Source organism: Somniosus microcephalus, chromosome 21, assembly GCF_052327205.1.
Source record: "Somniosus microcephalus isolate GS21.2 chromosome 21, FLI_Smic_1.0, whole genome shotgun sequence".
Taxonomy (NCBI): Eukaryota; Metazoa; Chordata; class Chondrichthyes; order Squaliformes; family Somniosidae; genus Somniosus; species Somniosus microcephalus.
In genome coordinates, this window is record NC_141007.1 from 75359240 (window position 1) to 75376271 (window position 17032).

At 49.4% G+C, this 17032-nt stretch overlaps 1 protein-coding gene across 2 annotated transcripts in view; it reads right to left on the reverse strand.

The window, feature by feature from the left end:
- LOC147102982 (carbonic anhydrase-related protein 10) overlaps nt 1-17032 on the reverse strand; it is a 908938-nt gene that overhangs the window by 101066 nt on the left and 790840 nt on the right. For both annotated transcript variants that reach the window (XM_085964066.1, XM_085964067.1), the window contains exon 4: nt 14864-15049. In XM_085964066.1, coding sequence (XP_085820192.1) covers nt 14864-15049 — 186 coding nt within the window. The remainder of the gene's footprint in view (nt 1-14863; nt 15050-17032) is intronic.

Sequence of the window (17032 nt, forward strand, 5' to 3'; positions counted from 1 at the left end):
TCCCCCAGGGGTCGGTGTTGGGACCACTGCTCTTTTTGATATATATTAATGACCTGGACTTGGGTACACGGGGCATTATTTCAAAGTTTGCAGATGGCGTGAAACTCGGAAATGTAGTAAACAGTGAGGAGGATAGTAACAGACTTCAGGAGGACACAGACAGACTGGTGAAATGGGCAGACACATGGCAGATGGAATTTAACACAGCGAAGTGTGAAGTGATATATTTTGATAGGAAGAATGAGGAGAGGCAATATAAACTAAAGGGAACAATTCTAAAGGGGGTGCAGGAAGAGAGAGACCCGGGGGTGAACGTACACAAATCATTGAAGGTGGCCGGACAAGGTGAGAAGGCTGTTAAAAAGCACACGGGATCCTGGGCTCTATTAATGGAGGAATAAAGCACAAAAGCAAGGAGGTTATGGTAAACCTTCATAAAACACTGGTTAGGCCTCAGCCGGAGTATTGGGTTCAATTCTGGGCACCGCACTTTAGGAAGGATGTCAAGGCCTTGGAGAGGGTGCAGAGGAGATTTACTGGAATGGTTCCAGGGATGAGGGACTTCAGTGTGGAGAGAATGGAGAAGCTGGGGTTGTTCTCCTTGAGCAGAGAAGGTTGAGAGGAGATTTGATAGAGGCGTTCAAAATCAGGAACGGTTTTGATAGATTAAATAAGGAGAAACTGTTTCCAGTGGCAGGAGGGTCGGTAACCAGAGGACACAGATTTAAGATAATTGGCAAAAGAACCAGCGGGGTGATGAGGAGAAATGTTTTTATGCAGCGAGTTGTTGTGATCTGGAATGCGCTGCCTGAAGGGGCAGTGGAAGCAGATTCAATAGTAACTTTCAAATGAGAATTGGATAAATAATCGAAGGGAAAATATTACAGAGCTATGGGAAAGAGCAGGGGGAGTGGGACTAATTCGAGAGCTCTTTCAAAGAGCCGGCACAGGCACGATGGGCCGAAAGGCCTCCTCCTGTTCCTGTATCATTTGATGACTCTCTGTGGCTCGTGTCATGTTGTCTGATCACGGTCCTGTGAAACGCCTTGGGGACATTGTGCTACGTTAAAGGCGCTATACAAATGCAAGTTGTTGTTGTTGTTCAATCCCATTCATAGCAAAATGAGGAGATGTCTTTTTCTCCAATGCGCGATTTGGAACAGGCTCGCTGGAGCAGATGGTCTTTTCCTGGCACTCCCTTCGTGCAGACATTTCTCAGTTTCACTCACTTGCCCATTTGCAAAACAGATCCAAATCCCTCTGCAATTAACTGCATTCTCTGGCTCGCCTGCTCGCCCTGTTTTAGTGTTCTTACTCACCCCAGTCCAACGTGATGAAGGAAACGACCTGCATTTCTACAGCATCTTTCATCACCTGAATTGGAGTCACTGTTGTAATGTAGGAAACGCAGCAGCCAATTTGTGCACAGCAAAATCCCACAAACAGCAATGAGATAATGACCAGATAATCTGTTTTCGTTATGTTAATTGTGTGATAAATATTGGCCCAGGATACCGGGGAGAACTCCCCTGCTCTTCTTTGAAACTGTGGGATCTTTTACGTCCACCCGAGAGAGCAGACGGGGCCTCGGTTTAACGTCTCACTCGAAAGACGGCCCCTCCGACAGTGCAGCTCTGAATTGTCAGCTTTGATTACAAGCTCAAATCGCTGCCTTCAGACTCAGGGGCGAGCTTGCTACCCACGGAGCCACGGCTGACACCTGGGCAGGTGCCCAGAACACGAAGCAATGACTTCCGGCTCAGGCTCGACACACGCTGACACTTTCTTTGTGTTTGACACCAGGTCAGTGGGACGATGTACAACACTGGCCGGCACGTCTCCCTGCGGCTGGACAAGGAGCACTTGGTCAACATCTCCGGCGTGCCCATGACCTACAGTTACCGCTTAGAAGAGATCCGGTTACACTTTGGCAGTGAGGGCAGCCAAGGATCGGAGCATCTATTGAACGGGCAGGCCTTTTATGGGGAGGTGAGTTGCCGTCCGGTCCGAGAAAGAGCACAGAAGGAGACCATTCGGCCCATCGTGCCTGTGCCGGCTCTTTGAAAGAGCTCTCGAATTAGTCCCACTCCCCCTGCTCTTTCCCCAGAGCCCTGTAAATGTTTCCTAATTAAGTATTTATCCAATTCCCTTTTGAAAGTTACTATTGAATCTGCTTCCACCGCCCTTTCAGGCAGCGCATTCCAGAACACAGCAACATTTTAAAAAATTCTCCTGAGTTCCCCTCTGGTTCTTTTGCCAATGATCTTAAACCTGTGTCCTCTGGTTAGTGATTCTCCCGCCAATGGAAACAGTTTCGCCTTATTTACGCTATTAAAGCCCTTCATAATATTGAACCCTGGATAGTACAGGGAGACCAGCAGAAACACACCTTGAAAAAAGGGCTATTATTTGGGAAAAAGGGAACCAATGTGTTTTGTTTCAACATTCATTGATTTTGAGAATGCAGTCTGCGTGCAGTTGCTCCCTGATAGACGTATACCTTGGAAAGCTGGGATCAATATGTCTATAATCTGGATATAAAACAACTAACTGCTAAATCCCCATCGCATCTAATCATCCCAGCTGAGGCTAAAGCTCATCATAAACAGCAAATACCGCTCCAAAACAAATCTATTCGGAACACTTGAACACGCCGACAGGATTTTGGTTTAATATCTTGCCTTTGACAGAGTCGCACGCCTTCAATGCTGCACTGAGGTGCCCGGCTGGAAGTGTGATGGTATGGATAATAACTCCTTCAACAATAACTGGCATTTATACCTTTAACGGAGATTTGGCTCATTTTGCTCTGTATATAATGTGAGGGGTTGGGCCCATTGGCTCTGTATATAAAGGGAGTGAATGGGATGGGGTTGGGTACATTGGCTCTGTATATAACGGGAGTGAATGGGATGGGGTTGGGTCCATTGGCTATGTATATAAAGGGAGTTAATGGGAAGGGGTTGGGTCCATTGGCTCTGTATATAACAGGAGTGAATGCGATGGGGTTGGGTCCATTGGCTCTGTATATAACAGGAGTGAATGGGATGGGGTTGGGTCCATTGGCTCTGTATATAACAGGAGTGAATGCGATGGGGTTGGGTCCATTGGCTCTGTATATAACGGGAGTGAATGGGAAGGGGTTGTCCATTGGCTCTGTATATAAAGGGAGTGAATGGGATGGGTTTGGGTCCATTGGCTCTGTATATAACGGGAGTAAATGGGATGGGGTTGGGTCCATTGGCTCTGTATATAACGGGAGTGAATGGGATGGGGTTGGGTCCATTGGCTCTGTATATAACGGGAGTGAATGGGATGGGGTTGGGTCCATTGGCTCTGTATATAACGAGAGTGAATGAGATGGGGTTGGGTCCATTGGCTCTGTATATAAAGGGAGTGAATGGGAAGGGGTTGGGTCCATTGGCTCTGTATATAACAGGAGTGAATGGGAAGGCGTTGGGTCCATTGGCTCTGTATATAACAGGAGTGAATGGGATGGGTTTGGGTCCATTGGCTCTGTATATAACGGGAGTGAATGGGAAGGGGTTATTGGCTCTGTATATAACGGGAGTGAATGGGAAGGGGTTGTGTCCATTGGCTCTGTATAAACGGGGAGTGAATGGGAAGGGGTTGTCAATTGGCTCTGTATATAACAGGAGTGAATGGGATGGGGTTGGGTCCATTTGCTCTGTATATAAAGGGAGTGAATGGGATGGGGTTGGGTGCATTGGCTCTGTATATAAAGGGAGTGAATGGGAAGGGGTTGGGTGCATTGGCTCTGTATATAAAGGGAGTGAATGGAATGGGGTTGGGTCTATTGGCTCTGTATATAACAGGAGTGAATGGGAAGGGGTTGGGTCCATTGGCTCTGTATATAACAGGAGTGAATGGGATGGGTTTGGGTCCATTGGCTCTGTATATAACAGGAGTAAATGGGATGGGGTTGGGTCCATTGGCTCTGTATATAAGGGGAGTGAATGGGAAGGGGTTGTGTCCATTGGCTCTGTATATAACGGGAGTGAATGGGAAGGGGGTTGGGTCCATTTGCTCTGTATATAAAGGGAGTGAATGGGAAGGGGTTGTGTCCATTGGCTCTGTATATAACGGGAGTGAATGGGATGGGGTTGGGTCCATTGGCTCTGTATATAAAGGGAGTGAATGGGATGGGGTTGGGTCCATTGGCTCTGTATATAAAGGGAGTGAATGGGATGGGGTTGGGTCCATTGGCTCTGTATATAACGGGAGTGAATGGGAAGGGGTTGTCAATTGGCTCTGTATATAAAGGGAGTGAATGGGAAGGGGTTGGGTCCATTGGCTCTGTATATAACGGGAGTGAATGGGATGGGGTTGGGTGCATTGGCTCTGTATATAAAGGGAGTGAATGGAATGGGGTTGGGTCTATTGGCTCTGTATATAACAGGAGTGAATGGGAAGGGGTTGGGGTCCATTGGCTCTGTATATAACAGGAGTGAATGGGATGGGGTTGGGTCCATTGGCTCTGTATATAATCGGAGTGAATGGGATGGGGTTGGGTCCATTGGCTCTGTATATAACGGGAGTAAATGGGATGGGGTTGGGTCCATTGGCTCTGTATATAACGGGAGTAAATGGGATGGGGTTGGGTCCATTGGCTCTGTATATACAGGAGTGAATGGGAAGGGGTTGGGGTCCATTGGCTCTGTATATAATGGGAGTAAATGGGATGGGGTTGGGTCCATTGGCTCTGTATATAACGGGAGTGAATGGGATGGGGTTGGGTCCATTGGCTCTGTATATAATGGGACGTGAATGGGATGGGGTTGGGTCCATTGGCTCTGTATATAACGGGAGTGAATGGGATGGGGTTGGGTCCATTGGCTCTGTATATAATGGGAGTGAATGGGAAGGGGTTGGGTCCATTGGCTCTGTATATAACGGGAGTGAATGGGATGGGGTTGGGTCCATTGGCTCTGTATATAACAGGAGTGAATGGGAAGGGGTTGGGTCCATTGGCTCTGTATATAACGGGAGTGAAATGGGAAGGGGTTGGGTCCATTGGCTCTGTATATAACGGGAGTGAATGGGATGGGGTTGGGTCCATTGGCTCTGTATATAACGGGAGTGAATGGGATGGGGTTGGGTCCATTGGCTCTGTATATAACGGGAGTGAATGGGATGGGGTTGGGGTCCATTGGCTCTGTATATAACGGGGAGTAAATGGGATGGGGTTGGGTCCATTGGCTCTGTATATAACAGGAGTGAATGGGAAGGGGTTGGGTCCATTGGCTCTGTATATAACGGGAGTAAATGGGATGGGGTTGGGTCCATTGGCTCTGTATATAACGGGAGTGAATGGGATGGGGTTGGGTCCATTGGCTCTGTATATAATGGGAGTGAATGGGATGGGGTTGGGTCCATTGGCTCTGTATATAACGGGAGTGAATGGGATGGGGTTGGGTCCATTGGCTCTGTATATAATGGGAGTGAATGGAAGGGGTTGGGTCCATTGGCTCTGTATATAACGGGAGTGAATGGGATGGGGGTTGGGTCCATTGGCTCTGTATATAACAGGAGTGAATGGGAAGGGGTTGGGTCCATTGGCTCTGTATATAACGGGAGTGAATGGGAAGGGGTTGGGTCCATTGGCTCTGTATATAACGGGAGTAAATGGGATGGGGTTGGGTCCATTGGCTCTGTATATAACGGGAGTGAATGGGATGGGGTTGGGTCCATTGGCTCTGTATATAATGGGAGTGAATGGGAAGGGGTTGGGTCCATTGGCTCTGTATATAACGGGAGTGAATGGGAAGGGGTTGGGTCCATTGGCTCTGTATATAATGGGAGTGAATGGGAAGGGGTTGGGTCCATTGGCTCTGTATATAACGGGAGTGAATGGGAAGGGGTTGGGTCCATTGGCTCTGTTTATAATGGGAGTGAATGGGATGGGGTTGGGTCCATTGGCTCTGTATATAACGGGAGTGAATGGGATGGGGTTGGGTCCATTGGCTCTGTATATAATGGGAGTGAATGGGAAGGGGTTGGGTCCATTGGCTCTGTATATAATGGGAGTGAATGGGATGGGGTTGGGTCCATTGGCTCTGTATATAACGGGAGTGAATGGGAATGTAGTTCTGTGATAGTCCTGTCTGAGCAGTGGATAGAACGATGAACAGTTCTCCAGTCCTTGACTACACAAACCCTAGGGCATGTAGCAGAGCGGCAGGCAGTAGGTCGAGTTACTGGAAGTCTCCAGACTGACTCCACCATGGGCCTGAGCTGGCAGCACTCCAATAACTCCATTGATATGCAAGTGTGTAAGCCTCGATCTTCCCCAGAGTTTGTCCATACCCTTAATGGGGACCATATTTTACTCAGAAATGTAGTCAAAGGCTTAGCAATGTGTCACCGCCAATTATTTGCGCCTTAATCACGGTCAGCGTGTCTTCAAAGCCTTCGGAAATATGGGATGTGCAGGATGTTGAAGTCCATGCTTCACTGACTGCTTAATTGGATCCCTGTTGCTTTTCAGAATGAAGGCCAGTCTTGAAGTAAATGTCAATCTATTTATCTGATCATGTCAGATGTTTAAAGGTTGTCCTGACATCAATGCTCAGCCACTCCAGACAGCATTTGGCCGATAATACATTACTATTGACTGCAGACACGAGCTGTATGTGCGCGCTGGTCACAGCACTGATTGAGTGTGGCTCTACCGCCTGAAGCTAGAGTTCAAGGAACATTCGAGGTCGTTTTCAATTCATTTCTTTCCTAAGTTATCGCGGTTTCCATTCTGTCAAGCACCAGTTCCTTACCAACAAGCTGTTGCCAATCTCCCAGTTTTGTGAGTATGCCTTGGAAATAACTCAGCCTCCAACTTACCCTCCCTCCCTCTCTCCCTTCCTTCCCTGTCCTAGGCTCTGGAATTCCCTCCCTAAACCTCTCCCTCCTCCTTTCAGATGCTCCTTAAAACCTACCTCTTTGTCCTAATGTCTCCTTATGTGGCTCGGTGTCAAGTGTTGTTTGATAATCGCTCTTGTGAAGCACCTTGGGACATTTTACTACGTTAAAGGCGCTATATAAATGCAATGCACTGGCTCTCCATATTGGGACAGCTGCGATCAGGAGCTCGGTGTGTGGGGAATCTTACATCCTTTTTACTTTTTCAGTTATTCATTCACGGGATGTGGGCGTCGCTGGCGAGGCCAGCATTTATTGCCCATCCCTAGTTGCCCCTTGAGAAGGTGGTGGTGAGCCGCCTTCTTGAACCGCTGCAGTCCGTGTGGTGAAGGTGCTCCCACAGTGCTGTTTGGGAGGCAGTTCCAGGATTTTGACCCAGCGACGATGAAGGAACGGCGATATATTTCCAAGTCAGGATGGTGTGTGACTTGGAGGTGGTGGTGTTCCCATGCGCCTGCTGCCCTTGTCCTTCTAGGTGGTAGAGGTCGCGGGTTTGGGAGGTGCTGCCAAACAAGCCATGGCACAAATATCCCGCCGACGCTCAGTGTTTGAGGTCGCACGTGAAGAATGGTCAGTTTGGGGGAAGGCTGCTGGTATCTGTGGCAATGTACCCCAGCGAGAGCCAGAGAGGTGCAGAGGGAAGAGGGGAGAAAACTGGGAACATTTTCTTTTCAAGTAAATTAGACTTCGATTCAGCGCAGTCTTTAAGGTCTTAGTTACACAATAAAAATATCTGGATAAATGAGCTTTTGAAAACATGGTGTGCCATGGAACTCACAGTCATAGAGTCATAGAGTTATACAGCACAGAAAGAGGCCCTTCGGCCCATCGTGTCCACGCTGGCCATCAAGCCCTGTCTATTCTAATCCCATTTTCCAGCACTTGGTCCGTAGCCTTGTATGCTATGGCGTTTCAAGTGCTCATCTAAATGCTTCTTGAATTTTGTGAGGGTTCCTGCCTCTACCACCCTTTCAGGCAGTGAGTTCCAGATTCCAACCACCCTCTGGGTGAAAAAGTTTTCCTCAATTCCCCTCTAAACCTCCTGCCCCTTACCTTGAAACTATGCCCCCTGGTTATTGACCCCTCTACTAAGGGGAAAAGTTCCTTTCTATCTACCCTATCTATGCCCCTCATAATTTTGTACACCTCAATCAGGTCCCTCCTCAGCCTTCTCTGCTCTAAGGAAAACAACCCCAGCCTGTCCAGTCTCTCTTCATAGCTGAAGCATTCCAGCCCAGGCAACATCCTGGTGAATCTCCTCTGCACCCTCTCCAATCCAATCACATCCCTCCTATAGTGTGGCGACCAGAACTGCACACAATATTCCAGCTGTGGCCTAACTAGCGTTTTGTACAGCTCCATCATAACCTCCCTGCTCTTATATTCTATGCCTCGGCTAATGAAAGCAAGTATCCCATATGCCTTTTTAACCACCTTATCTACCTGTCCTGCTGACTTCAGGGATCTATGTACATGCACACCAAGGTCCCTCTGATCCTCTGTCCTTCCTAGGGTCCTACCATTCGTTGTGTATTCCCTTGCCTTGTTAGTCCTCCCAAAATGCATCACCTCACACTTTTCAGGGTTAAATTCCATTTGCCACTGTTCTGCCCATCTAACCAACCCATCTATATCATCCTGTAGCTTGAGGCTTCCCTCCTCGCTATTTACCACTCCACCAATTTTCGTGTCATCTGCGAACTTACTGATCATGCCTCCTACATTCATATCTAAATCATTAATGTACACTACAAACAGCAAAGGTCCCAGCACCGATCCCTGCGGTACACCACTGGACACAGGCTTCCAGTCACAAAAACAACTTTCGACCATCACCCTCTGCTTCCTGCCGCTAAGCCAATTTTGGATCCAATGTGCCAAATTGCCCTGGATCCCATGGGCTCTTAACTTCTTGACCAGTCTCCCATGCGGGACTTTGTCAAAAGCCTTACTGAAGTCCATGCAGACTGCATCAACTACACTACCCTCATCCACACACCTAGTCACCCCCTCGAAAAATTCAATCAAATTGGTTAGACATGATCTCCCCCTGACAAAGCCATACTGACTATCCTTGATTAATCCTTGCCTCTCCAAGTGGAGACTAATTCTGCCCCTCAGAATTTTTTCCAATAATTTCCCTACCACAGATGTTAGGCTCCCTGGCCTGTAATTCCCTGCTTTATCCCTAATACCCTTCTTGAACAATGGTACTAGGTTAGCTGTCCTCCAGTCCTCTGGCACCTCCCCTGTGGCCAGAGAGGTTCTGAAAATTTGTGTTAGAGCCCCTGCGATCTCCTCCCTTGCCTCACACAGCAGCCTGGGAAACATCTCATCTGGGCCTGGGGATTTATCCACTTTTAAGCCTGCTAAAACCACTAGTACCTCCTCCCTCTCAATATTAATTTGTTCAAGTATATCACAATCCCCCTGCCTGATTTCTATGCCTACATCACCCTTCTCCATCGTGAACACAGATGTAAAATATTCATTTCAAACCTCACCTACATCTTCTGGCTCTACACACAGATTGCCACTTTGGTCCCTAATGGGCCCTACTTTTTCCCTGGTCATCCTCTTGCCCTTTATATACTTATAAAACACCTTGGGATTTTCCTTTATTTTGCCCGCCAGTGTTTTTTCCTGCCCCCTCTTCGCTCTCCTAATTTCTTTTTTAAATACCCCCCTGCACTTTCTATACTCCTCTAGGGCTTCCACTGTTTTTAGTCCTTTGTGTCGGCCAAAAGCCACACAGCGAGCACCACAGCGAGAAAGGGAATTCATTATATAACACAATGTAATTATTTGTTATAAGGGTATTTTCCCAAAGCAATAACAAGGAGGGCAATCAAAAGTCAAGAGCATTGGCATTCGCTGTTTAATATTTAGTGTGCTAAATATTTTTAAAGTTTATCAGAACGTTTTATGGGTCTTCAATAGATCCATTTATATACAGCCATCCCATGCAAGCCCGGGGCCTCATCATTGGGCAGTTCAAGAGGGAGTCATGGCAACAGGACTTCTCTTAAAAAAGGGTATCTCACCATTAGGGACACGTTTAAAGAGAGAGGCCCAGAAATTCGATGGCGCGAGGCAGGTCCTGAGCCTCCAGTCCAATATGGTGGGAAGGAAGCGTGCGATCATTACAACAACAACAACTTGCATTTATACAGCACCTTTAATGTAGTAAAATGTCCCAAGGTGCTTCACAGGAGCGATTATCAAACACAATTTGACACCGAGCCACATAAGGAGAAATTAGGACAGGTCAAAGAGGAAGGTTTTAAGGAGCATCTTAAAGGAGGAGAGAGGCGGAGAGGTTTAGGGAGGGAATTCCAGAGCTTGGGGCCCAGGCAGCTGAAGACATGGTCGCCAATGGTGGAGCGATGGAAGTCGGGGCTGCGCAAGAGGCCAGAATTGGAGGAGCGCAGAGACCTTGGGGGGTTGTAGGGTTGGAGGAGGTTACAGAGATTGGGAGGGGCGAGGCCATGGAGGGATTTGAAAACAAAGATGAGAATTTTTAACCCGAGGCGTTGCCGGACCGGGAGCCACTGTCGGTTAGCGAGCACAGGGGTGATGAACGAATGGGACTTGGTGCGAGTTAGGATACAGGCAGTCCAGTTTTGAATGAACACAAGATTATGTTGGGTAGAAGATGGGATGCCTGTCAGGAGAGCGTTGGAATAGTCGAGTCTAGAGGTAACAGAGGCACGGCCGAGCCGGAAGTGCGCACACCCCCCCCGCCATATTGGTGTAGGCAAAAAAATGAGGCGTCCAGGGCCCGTGCCTGAAACATATACAAATCAGGAGCTTGAGGCCTGTTTGAGACCCTCGTGCAGTAATGGGGGCTGATGCTGGGCCGCACGCGTTCAAGACCCCGTTTAAAGAGAGAGTCTCACCATCAGGGGCCCTGTTTAAAGAGGGAGTCACACCATCAGGGACCCCGTTTAAAGAGGGAGTCTCGCCATCAGGGACCCCGTTTAAAGAGGGAGTCTCGCCATCAGGGACCCTGTTTAAAGAGGGAGTCTCACCATCAGGGACCCTGTTTAAAGAGGGAGTCTCGCCATCAGGGACCCCGTTTAAAGAGGGAGTCTCGCCATCAGGGACCCTGTTTAAAGAGGGAGTCTCTCCATCGGGGACCCCTTTTAAAGAGAGAGTCTCACCATCAGGGACCCCTTTTAAAGAGAGAGTCTCGCCATCAGGGACCCCTTTTAAAGAGAGAGTCTCACCATCAGGGACCCCTTTTAAAGAGAGAGTCTCACCATCAGGGACCCCTTTTAAAGAGAGAGTCTCACCATCAGGGACCCCTGTTAAAGAGGGAGTCTCACCATCAGGGACCCCTGTTAAAGAGGGAGTCTCACCATCAGGGACCCCTTTTAAAGAGGGAGTCTCACCATCAGGGACCCCTGTTAAAGAGGGAGTCTCACCATCAGGGACCCCTGTTAAAGAGGGAGTCTCACCATCAGGGACCCCTGTTTAAAGAGAGAGTCTCTCCATCAGGGACCCCTTTTAAAGAGGGAGTCTCACCATCAGGGACCCCTGTTAAAGAGGGAGTCTCACCATCAGGGACCCCTTTTAAAGAGGGAGTCTCACCATCAGGGACCCCTGTTAAAGAGGGAGTCTCACCATCAGGGACCCCTGTTTAAAGAGAGAGTCTCTCCATCAGGGACCCCTTTTAAAGAGGGAGTCTCACCATCAGGGACCCCATTTAAAGAGGGAGTCTCACCATCAGGGACCCCTTTTAAAGAGGGAGTCTCACCATCAGGGACCCCTTTTAAAGAGAGAGTCTCACCATCAGGGACCCCTTTTAAAGAGGGAGACTCACCATCAGGGACCCCTTTTAAAGAGAGAGTCTCACCATCAGGGACCCCGTTTAAAGAGGGAGTCTCTCCATCAGGGACCCCTTTTAAAGAGAGAGTCTCACCATCAGGGACCCCTTTTAAAGAGGGAGTCTCACCATCAGGGACCCCTTTTAAAGAGGGAGTCTCACCATCAGGGACCCCTTTTAAAGAGAGAGTCTCACCATCAGGGACCCCTTTTAAAGAGGGAGTCTCACCATCAGGGACCCCTTTTAAAGAGAGAGTCTCACCATCAGGGACCCCTTTTAAAGAGGGAGTCTCACCATCAGGGACCCCTTTTAAAGAGAGAGTCTCACCATCAGGGACCCCTTTTAAAGAGGGAGTCTCACCATCAGGGACCCCTTTTAAAGAGAGAGTCTCACCATCAGGGACCCCTTTTAAAGAGGGAGTCTCACCATCAGGGACCCCTTTTAAAGAGAGAGTCTCACCATCAGGGACCCCTTTTAAAGAGGGAGTCTCACCATCAGGGACCCCTTTTAAAGAGGGAGTCTCACCATCAGGGACCCCTTTTAAAGAGGGAGTCTCTCCATCAGGGACCCCTTTTAAAGAGGGAGTCTCTCCATCAGGGACCCCTTTTAAAGAGGGAGTCTCTCCATCAGGGACCCCTTTTAAAGAGGGAGTCTCATCATCAGGGACCCCTTTTAAAGAGAGAGTCTCACCATCAGGGACCCCTTTTAAAGACGGAGTCTCACCATCAGGGACCCTGTTTAAAGAGGGAGTCTCGCCATCAGGGACCCCGTTTAAAGAGGGAGTCTCACCATCAGGGACCCCTTTTAAAGAGGGAGTCTCGCCATCAGGGACCCCTTTTAAAGAGGGAGTCTCACCATCAGGGACCCCTTTTAAAGAGGGAGTCTCACCATCAGGGACCCCTTTTAAAGAGAGAGTCTCACCATCAGGGACCCCTGTTAAAGAGGGAGTCTCACCATCAGGGACCCCTGTTAAAGAGGGAGTCTCACCATCAGGGACCCCTGTTAAAAATCAAGGGGCTGAAACTCCTCTCTGACGCGGTTCTTAGCCTAAAATCTCTTCAAACGACTCCCGAGGTTCCGACAAGTTTAGCGAGAGAACCCGGACTCGGAGTCCCTGGTGGAAGGCCGGCCTTTTTCAGAAAGATAGGCCTCTCCGCTGAGAAAGCGAAGGGAACCCGCCGGTCATTACTGACGCTGAAGTATTGTGACAAGTTTGCGTTCGGCAAATTGCTTTCTGTTTGAAAGCACTGCGGAAGCTGGTGAAGCCTCATTAACTAATCAGCATATTAAATGTGAAATGAGTTTGACAGTGCAGGTGTTCGGGTAATTAGCATCAACTGAAATGATGAACGATTGGTTTACAAAGAAGGAAGCCCCCGTCCCCTGACACCGTAACTGACTGCACCGGTTCATGGGGCGAGAATGCAGCAACTATCATTTTCTGCGAGTTCATTTTCTACTGAAAGGGAAGGGAGCTTAAAGAAAAGGAAGACTTGCATTTCTCGAGCGCCTTTCACCACCTCAGGACGTCCCAAAGCGCTTTACAGCCAATGAGGTGCTTTTCAAGTGGAGTCACTGTTGTAATGTAGGAAACGTGGCAGCCAATTTGTGCACAGCAAGCTCCCACAAACAGCAATGTGATAATGCCCAGATAATCTAGGAACAGGAGTAGGCCCTCAAACCCGTTCCGCTATTCAACTAGATCATGGTGTTAAGAACATAAGAACAGAAGAAATAGGAGCAGGAGTTGGTCATTCAGCCCCTCGAGCCTGCTCCACCATTCAATAGGTTCATGGCTGATCATTGACCTCAACTCCACTTTCCTGCCCGATCCCCATATCCCTCGATTCCCCTAGAGTCCAAAAATCTATCGATCTCTGTCTTGAATATACTCAATGATTCAGCATCCACAGCCCTCTGGGGCAGAGAATTCCAAAGATTCACAACCTCTGAGTGAAGAAATTCCTCCTCATCTCAGTCCTAAATGGCCGACCCCTTATCCTGAGACCATGCCCCCTAGTTCTAGACACTCCAGCCAGGGGAAACAACCTCTCAGCATCTACCCTGTCAATCCCCCCCAGAATCTCGTATGTTTCAGTGAGATCACCCCTCATTCTTCTAAACTCCATAGAGTATCGGCCCATTCTACTCTGTGTTGGTTGAGGGATAAATATTGGTCCAGGACACCAGGCAGAACTCCCCTGCTCTTCTTCAATATAGTGCCATGGGATCTTTTACATCCCCGAGAGCAGATGGAGCCTTGGTTTAGCGTCTCATCCAAAAGATGACACCTCTGACACTGCATCCGGGGGAGGTCTGTCCCTGCTCATCCTTCTCTCTCTCCCACCCCTCTCCATCCTTTGCTCAGATGTTCTTTGGTATTCTTTCTCCATGCCTCCTCTGTTTCTCTCTCCCCTTTAGCTCAGATATTGCATCGCTCTCCTCTCCCATCTTGCACGCTCCGTAAACATGAGCTCATCTAAAACTCTGCTGCCCGTGTCCTAACTCGCAACAAGCCCCGTTCACCCATCACAACCTGTGCTCGCTGACCTACACTGGCTACCAGTCCGGAAACACATCGCTTTTAAAATTCTTCAAATCCCTGCATGGCCTCGCTCCTCCTATCTCTGTAACATCTTCCAGCCCTACAACCCTTCGAGATCTCTGCGCTCCTCTAATTCTGGCCTCTCGTGCATCTCCGATTTCCATCGCTCCACCATTGGCGGCCGTGCCTTCAGCTGCCTGGGCCCCAAGCTCTGAAATTCCCTCCATAAACCTCTCCGCCTCTCTCTCCTCCTTTAAGACGCTCCTTAAAGCCGACCTCTTTGACCAAGCTTTTGGTCATCTGCCCGAATATCTCATTCTGTGGCTCGGTGTCAAATTCTGTCCGATAACGTTCCTGTGAAGCATCTTGGGACGTTTTACTGCATTAAAGGTGCTATATAAATGCAAGTAGTTGTTGTTGATCATTACAACCCAATCTTTTACATGTGTTTCATTCTGTTTGCAGACACTGCCCGATCCATCGCTCAGCGACTGAGATTCGTGCTGTACCTTACCTTCATTATGCTGCTAGTCTCGGACCGGACGGCAACTCACCTCTCCAGAAAAGGCCTGCCCGTTCAATAGATGCTCCGATCCTTGGCTGTCCTCACTGCCAAAGTGTAACCGGATCTCTTCTAAGCGGTAACTGTAGGTCATGGGCCCGCCGGAGATGTTGACCAAGTGCTCCTTGTCCAGCCGCAGGGAGACGTGCCGCCCAGTGTTGTACATCGTCCCACTGACCTGGTGTCAAACACAAAGAAAGTGTCAGCGTGTGTCGAGCCTGAGCCGGAAGTCATTGCTTCGTGTTCTGGGCACCTGCCCAGGTGTCAGCCATGTGGGTAGCAAGCTCGCCCCTGAATCTGAAGGTTGTGGGGTTAAGCCCCACTCCAGCGATTTAAACTTGTAATCAAAGCTGACAATTCAGAGCTGCACTGTCGGAGGGGCCGTCTTTCGGATGAGACGTTAAACCGAGGCCCCGTCTGCTCTCTCGGGTGGACGTAAAAGATCCCACAGTTTCGAAGAAGAGCAGGGGAGTTCTGCCTGGTATCCTGGGCCAATATTTATCCCTCAATCAACATAACAAAAACAGATTATCTGGTCATTATCACAGTGCTGTTTGTGGGATCTTGCTGTGCACAAACTAGCTGCCGTGTTTCCTACATCACAACAAAGACTGCACTTCAGGTGATGAAAGGCACTCTAGAAATGCAAGTCTTTCTTTCTTTTGCTGAAACTATCTGAGTGACACAGTAGTGTTTCGGCGAGGAACCCATTTGTCCATCTCGTTTCCCCGACCAAACTCCCAGCGGGTTCCTCTCTGCGACCCTTGAACTAATGGCCCTGTACCCGTCCCCCCCTCCCCTAACAGGAATCCATCCAGCCCTTTTACAAACCCTGCCATAGTTTCCTGTTCCTCCCCTGCTGGTTTCCTGTTCCACAATTCTATCGTAACTTTCACCAAACCAAAGTCGCCTAAACTCTCTTTTTTTCTCCTGATACCTTTATGTTTAAAATGAGTCCCTCAGTCCTGGGACCGCGCACTCCACAGAAGAAAGCTCCTCGATCCAAATTCCCCATACCCATCAAAACCTTAAAGACCTTTAACAAGTTCCCCTCTGCCCCCCTCCATCCTCCTGCTCGCCAGACTCTTCAATCCCAGGGTCGACCACCTTGTCCTCCCGCTCTGCACTCCACGTTCAGGAATCAGCCTCTCGCCCTCCTCTGGACTCGCTCTGATAATTCTACAACCTTCCTGTAATACACACTACTGCAGAAGTGGTCTCACCAAGATCTGATACACAAGCCACAAACATGGAATTAAGTAAATGTCCAGATAATCTGTTTTAGTGATGTTAGTTGAGGGATAAATATTGGCCAGGACAGCAGGGAGAACTCCTCTGCTCTTCTTCGAAAGAGTGCCGCGGGATCTTTTACACCCAGCTCAACAGGTCGATGGTTTAATGTCTCATCAAAAAGACGGCACCTCCGACAGTGCGGCACTCCCTCAGTACTGCCCCTCTAACAGTGCAGCGTTCCCTCAGTACTGCCCCTCTGACAGTGCAGCACTCCCTCAGTACTGCCCCTCCGACAGTGCGGCGCTCCCTCAGTACTGCCCCTCCGACAGTGCAGTGCTCCCTCAGTTCTGCCCCTCCGACAGTGCAGCGCTCCCTCAGTACTGACCCTCTGACAGTGCAGCGCTCCCTCAGTACTGCCCCTCCGACAGTGCAGTGCTCCCTCAGTACTGCCCCTCCGACAGTGCAGTGCTCCCTCAGTACTGCCCCTCCGACAGTGCAGCGCTCCCTCAGTACTGACCCTCCGACAGTGCGGCGCTCCCACAGTACTGCCCCTCCGACAGTGCAGCGCTCCCTCAGTACTGCCTCTCCGACAGTGCAGCGCTCCCTCAGTACTGCCCCTCCGACAGTGCAGCGCTCCCTCAGTACTGCCCCTCTGACAGTGCAGCGCTCCCTCAGTACTGCCCCTCCGACAGTGCGGCGCTCCCTCAGTACTGCCCCTCCGACAGTGCAGCGCTCCCTCAGTATTGCCCCTCCGACAGTGCGGCGCTCCCTCAGTACTGCCCCTCCGACAGTGCAGCGCTCCCTCAGTACTGCCCCTCCGACAGTGCAGCGCTCCCTCAATACTGCCCCTCCGACAGTGCAGCACTCCCTCAGCACTGTCAGCCTAGATTATGTGCTGATATCCTGGAGTGTGGCTTGAGTTCACGAC